The 14,099-nt window shown below is 38.2% G+C and overlaps 1 protein-coding gene across 1 annotated transcript in view; it reads left to right on the forward strand.

Moving 5' to 3' along the window:
• The window catches only part of ZFPM2 (zinc finger protein, FOG family member 2), a 365,079-nt gene that overhangs the window by 74,398 nt on the left and 276,582 nt on the right, over nucleotides 1-14,099 (forward strand). The window contains exon 2 of the mRNA XM_087825159.1: nucleotides 2,803-2,958. Within this exon, the coding sequence (XP_087681285.1) occupies nucleotides 2,803-2,958 (156 nt within the window). The remainder of the gene's footprint in view (nucleotides 1-2,802; nucleotides 2,959-14,099) is intronic.

The following is a 14,099-nucleotide window of genomic DNA, read 5'->3' on the forward strand; positions in this document are numbered from 1 at the left end:
TCAGTATGGATGTAAAGTACGTAAATAATTAAATATTAGTAATCCATTATTGTAGAGTTAGTAAAGGGTACAAAATGATCACTCATTTTTGGGGGGCTGTCTAATATTTTATAGTCTCAGTAATCTGAGAAGAGCAATAAGAGGTTTCTCAATTTTTAGTGACTAGATCTTTAAGCACTTATGAATAAATAGTTATATTAATATGATTAATCAGTTCTGAAGGTTTTATGTTTATGGGTTATCTATATTTTATAGTGTTTATAACTACTAAAGAATGGCTTGCATAGTAGTATGATATATTAACAAGAGTTATTTTTAAAATCTTGAGGTTTTATTAAATTTAATTGGGGTAACCCTGGTTAGTAAGCTTCTGTAGGTTTCGAGTGCACGTTTCTCACATCAACTTCTTTACTTGTTAGTTTGTAACCTGATTCTAGTTAACTAACCTCCTGAACTTTACTTTCCAGATATACAAAATGAAAACAGTAGTAATTCCCGTAACTACCTCACTGGGTTATTTTATTTATTTATTTATTATTTTTTTAAATTTGTCTTGATTGCTGAAAATATTACAGATGTCTCCTTTTCTCCCCCATTAACCCCTTGCATCCCGCCCCCACCCCCCGCCCCAGGCCTTCCCCACACTATTGTCCATGTCCATGGGTTATGCATATGAGCGTATAAGTTCTTTGGTTAACCTTTCCCCACCCACCCTCACCTTCCCTCTGAGATTCGTCAGTCTGTTCCATGCTTCTGTGTCACCTTTTGACCCAGTGATCCCACTTCTAGGAATATATCCCAAGAATCCTAAAACACTAATCAGAAAGAACTTAAGCACTCCTGTGTTCATAGCAGCGCCATTTACAATAGCTAAGATCTGGAAACAGCCCAAGTGCCCAGCAGGAGATGAGTGGATAAAACAGCTGTGGGACATTCACACCCTGGAATACTACGCAGCTGTAAAGAAGGGTCTCTTACTCTTTGGGACAGCATGGAGGGACCTGGAGAGTATTATGCTAAGGGAAATAAGCCAGACAGAGAAAGACAAGTACCACATGATCTCACTCACGTGGAATCTAATGAACAAAATAAACTGATGAACATAATAGACTCACTATGAGGTTATTTTAAAGATTACATAAGAAAGTGCTTTGGAAGCCCTACGTGAAATACAAATGAGGAAGCTTCACACATTTTCTTTTAACCAAACTTGTTATAATTAAGTGTTTTGAAAAAATATGGAAAATATTCTATTACTCATGAGACTCAGAATTAATATTTAGAATTATCAGATAAATGTTTAATGATTATAATAATTTATATTATTACTACTTTATATATTCCTTGCGTATCTTGCTACTTGACATTTGTTTTAAAAGTGAAAGGTTATAGTTTTAAACTTGAAATAATGATAAGAAATAAAAACTAATATGAGATCCATGACTTTTGAATGTGATTTGTACAGAAATCCATTTTTTTGAACACTCCACCTTGAATACAAGAAAACACATTACCCAAGTGTTTGGAACTAGGCAATCTTTCTTCCTTAACATTTGCTATTTTAAAGGGAAAAAAAGCATAAATGAATTTTTAAAAGGATAAAGAAACTCCATAAGAAATTCTTTGCTTGGATGTGTCTCAATTAAATCCATGCAGCTAATTCTCTCCGTGAAATATGAATTCAGCCCTTTGGAAACTGGCTTTTGGGCAAACACCAGATACACTGCTGTGCCGTGTGTACTTATGCCTGTTTGCCAACACGTAGAACAACATTTGCAGTATAGTCACTACTTTAAGTTATTTATGAGTTGTCTTTGGTCCTGAAATTTTCCTAGAGCATTGCTAAGAACTTAGAGAAAGGGACTGCCTAAGCCTTTTCAGTACTGAGCCTGTCTGATGAGACTGCCGACATGAGTGACAATTAGTACCAATGGCGTTCTTTGGATAAAGTGCCACGTTGCTTCTTTAGGAGCCCCTGCAGGCTTCTGCTTAGTAACAATGACTCCGAGACTTCGATTCTTCAGTGCAACCTGAAGTCTCAGCAGCCCTGCGGTATTGCACGTGGCCCACTTCTGATCCATCTGAACAACTGCAGCCCTCCCTTTCCTTTCAGCGAAGTAGGCCCATTAATGTAGCGCCCCTCACTCATTCACTCTAAGGAAGTTGTATTTTTATTACTGAAAAAGTATCACATAAATACCAATTACATTTTTCATTAGAAAACGACTTTTCATTTCAGAAAAAATTCAATTAATTATGAATAGGGTTATACTTTCATCAGGGAGAGAAATATGTAATTTTTCTTCCAGCCTCAAACACATATAATGAAATCTTTTCTTGGAATCCACTCGTACGATGGGTTTTTTAAAAGTATAGACTTTATTAAAATCTCAGTTCAATTAAAATGCATTCCATTACTTTAAATCTTTATTAAAATCTCAGGTAAAATTGTACAACCCTGTAAAAGAGACTTGTACTTTTTACCAGGTAGTTAATTCTAACAAATGAACATAAGGCGCACAGTTTTGCTCTTCACGGAGAATTAAGAAAAAATAAGCTTTGGGCTTGGAGTTGGGGTGGGGAAGGGTTGGAGGTGGAGGTTTCCTTCCACTCATCATGGGTCCCTGTCACCTGTGAATGTGGATGTCGCATTATCTTGTGTGAGTACCATTGGTGGGACTGTTTGGCCTCTTGATAAGAATACATTTTTTTCCACCACCTTAATCGAAAAGATCCTCTTTAAGGATTTTATTTCACTATCTTTGGATATTTTTGGAACAGTGTCCCTGATTCTTTTTCAAGGGCCGCTAGAAGACGCCATTGACGAAGAAGAAGAATGTCCATCCGAGGACACAGACATCATCTCAAAGGGGGACTTGCCATTGGAGGAAAGCTTTCCCACAGAATTTGGGCCTGAGAACCTGAGCTGCGAGGACGTGGAATACTTCTGTAACAAAGGTAATCACTGATGGCTGGGTGCACCATGTGCGTCCATTTACTCAGATGATTTTGTAAAGTTTAAAAAATGCACTGATAGGGTAAAGGTGCTCGAGTGGCTAATATGTAATACAACAGTCTGAAAATACCTGCAGAATTTTTTAAACATAAAATAATTTGAAGGATAAAAGAAATAATTCCACTTTAATAAGTCCTACTGTATATTTTAAACAGTTTCATGTTGATTGGCCAGTTAACTATGAACATTTTCATGTTGGTTCGCCAGTCAACTAGAATACCTTAAATGTTTATCAATTATTCACTGATTTTTCAACAAATATTTATTGAATGTCAGTTGTTTGCGAGGTACTGAATGAGGCATTGAGTGTAAGCAGTGAATGGGTAGAGTCTTTGCCCAAGTTTCTGGCTCACTCCCTTTGAAAACTGAGTGCTGTAGGTGTTTGATGTTGACTTTCAACACAGAGGATGGTGCTTTTTTTTAAGATATTGTCAAATAAGGAAATACACACTCTCCATTCTAGAAACCCTTTTGACACACTACCATTAAGACAGAAGAAGAACTTGAGAACGTGTATCTCAGCTCATTTTTAACCTTGACTTGAATCCTGGTGGCCCCTCCCAGTAACTGTGTACACTCAGCTTGCATACAGATTTGCTTGCTTTTTTCAGAAGTGAGTTTACGGTTTCTCATGATTCTTTTTTATTTTTTGTTTGTTTGATTGTTTTGTCTCTACAAGTGAGGGGAGTCTTCTATCGTCTCCTCCACCAACGTATGGTTTCACAAGTGTTTGGATCACTTCTTTGCCTTAGAACATCGGTTTTGTTGATTTTATCATGATAATTTCCCAGAGAGCATGACTGAGAGTGTGCTTCTACCTCCGTCTGCCCGTTTGTTTGCACCATTTTTATTCACACATGTGTATGTTTTAGGCAGGCAGAGAAATTATGTGCAATGCTTTTTTCATGTGTTTGTGTGAATTTGTTGATTGGACCTGATAGTCTGAAATCAAGGATGCTGACATAGCTCCCAAAAAACTGCTAATAATAAACATTTCTCTGTGGCCACATACATGGTTGATATATATTATTAAAATTCCAGTGTGACTTCTCATGTATTATGATCAAAAGAAGCCAGCTAGTTTCCATCCCTGAGGTCAGCGAAACCCCATGACCTAAAACCATGGGAGTGGAGTCAGCACCAGCACTGGATCCACTGAAATTCAACCCTTTTGGAGAGTCCTCTCTCTGACCATTCTCCTGAAGACTTCAGGGTGGCCTTGCAACCTGGTCCTTGCCTCCACTTCAGAGATTCTGGTTGAATATAAGAATGGTACAGACAGAATAGATACCTTCTTTGTTAGTTGACTCAGATTTCAGGCCAAATAAATAATTTCCTTAGTTGTTCTGGATGTTAGAACCATTTCTTGATGATACGTAGCCACGGCAATACATATAAGAGCTGGCTGGAGTTGAAGAGTTTTCAGGTCGATGTGAAGACATCCCACTGTCCTCCTTCATCAGCTAATGTCCTTAGTTCACTGGAGAGTACCTCCCTTATGTCGTGGGGTGACAAGAAAGGAAAGGGACCACCAGTTAGAAGGTCCTGTTTATTCTTGCTCTTGTCCTTAAAAGAGTTGGTGTGTGGATTCAGACATTCTTGTCAGTTTAATTAATCTAGGGAAGCATTACTGATAGGTATTATTAAATATGTTTTGCTTTTTGGGGATGACCATTGGTTAAGGCCTATATAGGATTCCAAGTTTTAAGTTAGTAGTTTATTGGAAGAAAATAGACTGATGGTTATATGACTTCATGATTATGGTCTCCGGGCAATAACCTCCATCTATAATAAAGAGTCCTAACTTGTGAAAAATAATTACAGGCCTTTAGAAACTAAGGAAAATGAATTACAGTTATTAAGAACATTGTTTGATGAACTGTTGGAAATTTGAAAAATACACCAAATATTATCTAAATAATGTTTAATCTATCATATATAATATATTAAATAATATGTAATTGGTGTATATAATAATATATAATTGATATATTTTATATTATAAACATAATTCTCCAATGTTTAGTTTAAAACTAGAAAATGATGATGGGTGGGAATTAGAATTCTTATTTCCATACAATATTTTCAGGATAGATATTACTATTACTATTTCAATTACTGCCGCCTTACTTAATAGGAAAATAACTTTATTATTTTACTCTCATAGAATGAGACCAGGGCATTCCCACTGAAGTCAGCAGGAACTAGTATGAAAGAGAGACAGGTCTTTGATATAGATTACATCCCCTTGAAGTCATACTAGGAACTCCATCCATTTTTCACTTAAGTTGATTAGCCTCAGTAGGAAGAGAAAATTTTCTCTCTGGAGAATTGGAAGCTAATCTTTCAGTAGAAATTCACATATTCTCGGTGACACATAATTATGTTTTCTTGCTAGTTTCAGGAAAGAAGATAGATTATGCATTAAAAGAATGTAAGTATTTAAATGGTTAATGATGTTAGTGTCATGATTTAAAAAGCAGGTAAAAATTATTGTTAAGAAAAATATTTTTAACTTTGGATCATTAATGAAACATACTTTTTGCATATATTCTAAATCATTTGTGACAACTTAAAACTTGTCAGCATACATAGGAAAATGAGCTGATTTATTTGGAAAGTTTCTCCACTTAAAGATCTAGCTATGATCAAAATTTCGCAGTGACATAGTTGCCCAAATGGGTAACATTTTTGAACATCAAATGCTTTTTTCCTTATTAAACAAAGGGTAGTAGTTAAAGAAACTCATAGCACAAAAACATGGCTAAAATATCTTCAGTTGTCCAAACAAGGTGTTTTTGTTATCAGGAAACCCTGGTGGGGTTCAGGCTGCCTGTCTCTGTATCCAATTCAGCAGAGGCAGGGTTGAATCATATAAGGCGTTTATTGAGAAGGCCACCAACCAAGAAGACAGGGAGCATACGGGCATCCAAAACCTGTCTTAAGAAATGGCCTGAGGGATAGGGTTATATACGGAAATGGGGTAAACTGAGGCTGGGAGCGGAATGCAGCTATGTGCAGACCCAGAAGTCCGCCAATGTCATCCTTTTGTTCTTGGTCTTCTGGCGATGTCTTGATAAAAAGGTATCTTGACTCCTTGTCGGGTCATCCTGACCATACATATTGGTCATCTGGCCATGTCTCGATAAGATGATATCTTGACTCCTTGTTGGGTTGGCCTGACCATGCATATTGGTCATCTGGTGATGTCTCAATAAGATGATATCTTGACTCCTTGTTGGGTTGGCCTGACCATGCCTGTTCAAGGATACATTGTCCACAGCTGCATCACCTCTTCTATTGCCTTGTCTGGGATCAAGGGGAGTGTACGGGAGCAAAGGCCTAGGAGAAAGAAACTTAAGGAAAAGAAACGTAAACCCTTGCTCATATAAGTATATGTGTTCTACAATTTATAAGTAATAGAATTATATTTCTGATTAATTAAGGTGCTCAATCTTTGGAAATTATAAGTGCCCCTGTCATTTTGACACATTTTCAAGGAGTACTGAGGATGCACCTATAGTTATGATATCTTTATTCATATTTTAGCAACTGTGTTTTGTATAAAAGCAACCACATGCTATTGTAATTTCCTATTTTCAGAAAAGGAAAATAAACTCTACTCTTTGTTGAGACTTAGCTTATTATAGGTTAAAGTTCTTACTTCCTTTTGAAATTGAGCTGCTACATTACACAGGATATCTTCAGTGTCTAGAATGACTCTTACTCTTGGGATATTTTCCTCAGTCCTATATGGCTATATCTACTTTATTGTTGTGAAAGTGAAGGCTTTTTGACAAGTCTCAAAGCATTTATTAATATTAGTAAAGTTGCCAGTCATCATAAAACATGTGATTAAATATGATCACATCACTCTCATAATGTAATATTCCACAGCAATGTCAAAAAAATGTTGGTCAGAATTTTGTTAGCTTTACATATGTAGAATTCTTAATCATATGAATCTAAAGCACAAATATTCACAATTAAGTTTGGAAGAGATCATCTTTAACAAACCCTTGTTATAGTCATGAGCCTAAACTTTGAGCCTGACAATTCTATTGGAGTTTCCTGTGTCACTTTTTACTTTGGTTTGGTTGCATATTTAATGTTTCTAGTTTTCATCTTTGAAATGAATGAAATGAACTATGTTTATTTAAAAATACTAGTTAAGGTTACTTTGGTACCCTTAGATTTTAAGAATTTTAGCAGAACATAAAGTAATACTTTTAATTTGTGTCATCTTTTGTTTAATGAGTTTAGATAGTTTGGCATCTTGCCTTACAGTATCTCTGAGAGGAAGGAAACAAGCAAGAATTATTTCCTTGAATTTATAGATGACGAAGACATCAAGGCTGTGTCCGTAAAGTGCTACACGGTTTCTGTGGTACTGGTTTATTTGCTTCAGTGATTTTTTTTCTGCCTTTCTTCTGGTTTATATAGTAAACATAGAAATACCTCCATGCATGTTTAGAACTAAGCCTGTTAATATAAATTGAAACACCTGTGGTCTGGAAAACAACCTGAGGAGCTTTTAGTTTTGTCAATCCCAGTCCCCTTCTGAAGTGGAGAAACAATAAACAGTCAGACTCACTTTGTATGACATGACGGGTGATGTTGACCACTATGAAGAAAAACAGAACAGCAGGTGTGGTAGAGCGACATTGCGTGTTTGTGTGCGTGCACCTGCAGGCTACTTTATAAATCGCGATGGGGAAGGTGAGCTTGGAGCAGAGACCTCAGGAGAGGGAGTGGGCTTCTAGTACTGAGTCAAGTTGGCTGATCTATGGGGCGAGGGCTACAGGGAGCCAGAAGGGGACAGCAGAGAGCTGGGGAGTAGGAGGGTGGTCATACCTGTAGAGCTGGTTGCTCTAGGAATCTGTTGGCTTCACCACTGTGGAAGGCTTGGGAGAGCCCCAGAGGAGAGTTGGAGCATAACCCGGAGAAGCACCATGGTCGTGACACAATGTGGAGATACCTAGAGAAGAAAGGGCTGCAGAAAGTAAAAAAACCCCAAACACTCACAGGCACAGGCAACAGTGTGGCAATTATCACAGGAAAGGGGGTGTGGGGGGAGGTGGAAGAAGGTAAAGCGGGAATAAATGGTGATGGAAGGAGACTTGACTTGGGGTGGTGAGCACACAATACAATATACGCACGATGTATTACAGAATTGTACACCTGAAACCTATAGAATTTTATTAACCAATGTCACCCCCATAAATTCAATACATTTTTTTTTTTTTCAAAGTAAGAAATGGAAGCCAGCAGACTGGGGAAGCTGTCAGGAGATACAGATAACCCCAATCAGAATCATCCCTGCAGCCAAGGGCTTGATGAGGCTCCATCTGTAGCTCATTAATGTGGTTTCCGGAAGAGCAGTTTGGGGTGTTTGAGAATGATGTGAGTCACTCCGCTCCCTTCCGCAATACCAGAGCTGGGTGTGTGTGTTCTGTATCTTTCCACATCCTTGTATCTGAAAGATACAGAGGAGGAGGCATGAGGATCAGAACCCTTTTCATTATTGTGCTTAACTGTCTCTACCAGTAGGTTGCCAGAGATACCGAAAGGTCCCTCTCCCCACCCCCTTTCTTTTCTTTCTGTCTATAAGTTTTGTTGCTTTGTTTAAAAATTAGGAAATAACTAAGGAAAAGCTATTTCTCCTTAGATGATAACAAACCCGAGTCCAGCTTGTTGGCATGTATCCTCACTGCTTCCCTAGGTTAAGCTAAAGCAACAAAAATATTATCTAGACCCTTAATACTGAGAAGAGGGAAACACACCTTCATGCAGATCTGGTCCTGGGAGTGGTAACTGCGTGTTTTTCATTTGACGCAGTGTCAAACATTCATGCTTTACTCTTTCCTATCTTCTTTTCATTTTATTATCATTATTATTTTTAGTTCAGGAAGTCTGTTTACCTGTATTTCATAAACCCTTTTCAATCATATTGTTTATTTTCACTTCTTTTATGCCTTTAAGGGGACATGTTTTTCTCCTCTGACTCTTGGGCAACTGGAATCAGAATCCACAGAAAGAGGCTCTCCCATAATCACTTTGATTTCCATAAGAAAGGAGATCTTTACAGGCAACCCTGTTCCTTTTTTTCTGAACAGGATTAAGAAACTGAGCTTTTTAAATTCTTGCATATAACATTGACATTTCCAGAGTGTGTTTGGACCGGGGAGTTCAAAGAGAAGGAATGAAAAAGAAAAGCCAATATGACTTTGTTTTTTACCTTGCTGGAGGAGCTGTTTGTGCAAATCGCCTATAAGCTTATTGACCTGAATCTTTGACTCCTTGTTTCCTCTGGATTTGGCTGGAGTGGAGACACTGATGGAGCCCTGATAGAGCTGATTGAACAGCCCCCAGCTTTGCTTGGCAGGAACCTCCCTTCCCTTCTCCACCGTCTCCCCCTCCCTCCACATGACATTATTGTTCCTTGGCAAAAACCTTCTGTTATCCTGGATTCAGTACTTCTTTTTTTTTTTTAAAAAAATTATTTAAATTTTTCTCACATAAGTCATCCAGCAATGCAAAATGAAAAGTAGTACATTGTTGAAACCAGAAATAAAAGCTATGTGTCTTATTTATATTTTTAACCCAAGACGTTAAGAAATAAAAAAACACACCATATGACATTGTAGTTTCATACTTGTTTGGCCACCTAAAACCCTCAAAAAACAGGTTTTTTTGGAATCAGATTAATTTTTTTTCTTAAAAACACAACTGTTGGTAAAGTGAGGGTTCATTTAATGGCAATTTATTCTCCAAAGGGAGTCAGGGTTTTCTTGGTTTTGATGGAACCAGAAGGTGTGCAAATTTTGTCCATGATTTAGTTTGTGTATGTAAAGGCCAGGTCAAGCTTAGTCTGCCTACTTCCCCTCTGTTCCAACTTCAACAAAACTGAAATGATTGCTCTTACTCTGTGTCAAAATGACTCATGATATCATTTATACGAATCATGTGTGGTAATTATACCACTTTTTTGCATACGATAAACGAATTCATTGTTTTTTTGTGTGAGCCAACCATCCGTAGGTCTCCACTGTGCAATCTGCTAGACATTTTTGAAACATATTAAACCTTGATAAAATACATAATTCTATAGTTATTTGTAATTTATGAGGCAATTTCATATTGTGATAAAGTGTGTTTTATCCTGCTTCTTTCTGACACATAGGGTGTTGAGAGATTTGTTAATATAACACCATTTTTACCATTCTAAAAATTGTCTTCTTTGGTCTTATGTTCAAGGATTTTGCAAGCATGAGAACATTTTTTTTTGAGCTGTAGAATTTAGTGTAGGTTTATTGTTTTCCCTAAAATGTTGAAAATCAGGAGAAGGGTAAGAATTTATTCAGTCCCCTGTTATGTATACAAATCAGAACATCTGGATATTAGGAGACATCTGCATGACTGATTGAATTTTTCACTTTTCAGCTAAATGTTGAGTTAGTTAATCATTCATTCTAGCTGAGCACTCTCAAGGAGCGCTACTTATTTGTAAGCCTTTTTATTGCTATGTCGTTTCCTCTGTGATGTTTCAGGTTGAATGAAGGAAGTAGTTTTGATCAAGTTGTAATGATACAAGTAGTGATTTCAAATTAAAAATATGACTATTTCCATTTTATTTGCTGAAATTCAATATATATAAAAATCATACAGATCTTCATTAATGTCTGCTAATCATTTATATCTACTAACTCTTAATTTCTATTTAAAAGATAATTAAAAATCTGAATAGCTTTAGGAAAGCCTGGAAAGCTAACTTATTTAAATCATGTAGAATTAACATAGTTAGCAACCCTGAATTTGACTGTTGCTCACATTATGATTTGAGATAAAATGTTACCCTTTTAGAGAAACTCATCTCTTGGAACTAGCCCTGTCTCCTGTACTTTTTGCCCTTAAACATTACAAATGATTTAAAAATATTTCATTGGTTCTATACTAGGGTATTATTTAGGTTTCAATTAATATTTTCAAAGCTTTTAATATTCTAATATAAAATTCGTATTTTCTTGTTAGTATGTAGCATTTTTCACCGTGTTTATCATTCCGGAAGCAACAGGCAGTCTTGGAGCATTTGCCCCCCTGTTACCTGATGGGCTCCTCTTTACGTCCGGGAGGCCTAGAGAGTATAAAGGGAGCTGTGGAAATCTGCGGTATGATGAATTTAATTATAGTCATATAGCTGGTCACTTGTTGTTCTTAAAAGGTCAGATAAAAATAACTGAACTTCTGATGCCACTGAAGTAAATACTGATACCGCAGGCAGATCGCTGGCTCAGCCGCTTTCCTGTAGTCCAGTGAGATCCCAGAGGCTGACGCTGGAACCGGGTGCCAATTAGAATAATTACAATAATGGTAATAACAACTTTCACCTGCCCACGGCCCCGGACAGCCACACATCTTGCTGCTCGTGTGCCATCTCTAATCAGCTTGCTGCCCGGCAGGGTAGGTGATGTTTTCACCTGTCACTTCCCAAGGTGCAGTCACTTGGCCGAAGTCACCAAACTACTACTGGTAATACTGAGCTGAAACTTAGGTGTTTCACGGATGAAAACAGAGAGCTGACGTTGCGTTCGGATGTCCGTCATTGCATCATCCCTGTAGAAGGAGATGGGCACATCTGAGGAGGCCTGGACGTAGGAAGTGTAAATTCAATTTTCAGGGTATTTTTAAGCTGCCATTCTCTAATTAAACATGTATCAAGCATGATGTGTCGGTCAAGAGTAAGATAAAAACAAGAAATTAAAAAACGTTAAGGTAAGGGAGGTGCTTAAACTATTTCTGTCATTTTGGTATTTCTTTAATGAATTAACCAGCAGTAGGTAGGTATTTTGATAGAATGAGAGGCTACACTGCAAGCTCTTTACACTCATTACATGAGCTGGATGACTAAGTTTTCCTGATTCGGTGGCATGAAATAAGCCACAACCCCTCACTGCTTGTTTCCTGTGAGGTTGTTCTCGGGTAATTCAAAAGAGTGGGGACAACCCAAAATGTGTGTATTTGGTCAGAAGTCAGTAATCAACGGCAAAATGTTTACATATCCATGAAAACCCTCTGGGTAGGAATTTCAGCCCTGCAGAAATGCTTGCAAAGTGAACCCTTTAAAACTGCTTGACCCTCACACAAAATAAGAGCAAATAAAAAGTGGAGGGAGGAAGGAAGAAGGGAGCGGGGCATTGTTCGCAGGGAGCGCTCTGGGCACTGTGAAAACTTCTCGCTTTTCTGAAGGAAGTGCCGCGCAGCAGATGGTAGGAGTGGAAGCGAGATAAACAGAGGGACTGGGAAAGTAAGCAGCGCGTTCGGGCAGGTTCTGTATCGAAGATCTGGAGGAGAGGAAAGATTAGACAAGGAACTGTTCTGAAACCTGACAGTGGCTGTATCTCACCAAGTCTTGCGCGTGCCGCAGACATGGGAAGTGGAGTTGCACAGACACTAGGCCGCGATTATATTTTTCTGACAGTGAGAAGCGGAGGTTTCTTTAAGGGTTATTTCTAAAGATAGAGATTTATCAAGCTGGAAATCTATAGTACAGATGCATCAACACGTCGCCCGCCTACCTGTTTAACAATGGGGTTTGATGTAATTTCTGACGTTGCCATAGAATCAGCACAAGGCGCTATATGTGGGATTTTTAGATAAGCTTCTCTTTGTATGTTTGTTTCAATGCCGGTTATGGTGCTGGCTAGTTAGCCAACGCTGAAAGCCTATGCTGTTTATTTCTGGTTGTATTATGGTAGCATAGATGTGTGTGGGTGCCCATATATGACCACGCATGTACAAAGGCAGGAAGGGGAACATAGAAAGAATGTTCTCATTTCTTAAAGATAACACTCATCTGGTAAAATGTATGCACAAGCGAGACAAGGAAATACGGATAAGAAGCTGAGAAAAAGCTGATTTGGGGCTGATTAAGGTAGCAGTGTGTTATATCCTAAGGAAAACACAATTTAAAAAACAATGATGTTTTCTGTATAATATTGGCAGTTGTGTTGGGAAACTTTTAAGGTGGCCCTAAAAAATCAGATCATTAATAAAAGGAAGGAATTTTGAAAATCTCTGTAAAATGCCTATCTTATGCTCACACGTAACATGATCAAATAAATATCAGATCCGCTCATTCACCTTTTACGCTTGTTTAACAATTGTTTAATTAGATATTCTTATATTGAAGGTTAGACCTACGACTGCAGCGTAGTGTAGTGTGGTTCTAATACCCCTCACTTGGAAAGACTCCTTCCGAAGCCCTGCACCTAATTTTGTAGTTAAAACTTTGTATTCTTTTAAGGAGGGCCTCCCAACTTGTATAAGCTTTAGGCTCCACAAAACTGGAATCAGTCCCTCTAGGTTCCTTCAGTAAATATGTCTCCTAACAGCAATGATCAAGAATGTTTAAGTTTGGTTTCAGGTTCCTAATATTTGGAAAACCTTGAATAAGATTTGTAAAATGTAGCAGGATTTACAGTAGGTATTTTAATTTCAAATCTCTTATCACTGGAGGTTGCCCTGAGCCTAAAGAGAGACCACACATACTCCTGAGAGGACTGTGTTAAAAATTAAAACGGGGGAAAACAGAAATTCTCCCACGTTCCTGAAAATCTAGACGATGCTGTGGATCCTATCTATGTTTTTCCTGTGTTATCGCCAGCAGCCAAGGACCTCTTGCCGGCCCGGAGGGAGGAGGCGATGCGGGAAGGCCTTGCGGTAGAGTCCGAATGGGTCTTGTGATAACCCACTTGGAACACCCCTGGTGGCAGAAGCTAGATGTGGATCTGAGTCGGGACGGGACTGACGTGACCTAGAATCCTTCTCACACGTAGGGAAACGCCATTAGCATTAGATTCAGTTGTAAGAAGAGGATCCTGGGAGCTTCCAAGGGCTTCCCCACTTAACAACCCATTGTCCAGAACATAGTCTTTTTTTTTTTTTTTAATATGTTTTTATTGATTTCAGAGAGGAAGGGAGAGGGAGAGAGAGAGAGACATCAATGATGAGAGAGGCATTGATTGGCTGCCTCCTGCACGCCCCCTGCTGGGGATCGAGTCCACAACCCCGGCATGTGTCCTGA

This window comes from Miniopterus natalensis, chromosome 16, assembly GCF_054644295.1.
Source record: "Miniopterus natalensis isolate mMinNat1 chromosome 16, mMinNat1.hap1, whole genome shotgun sequence".
NCBI classification, from domain to species: Eukaryota; Metazoa; Chordata; class Mammalia; order Chiroptera; family Miniopteridae; genus Miniopterus; species Miniopterus natalensis.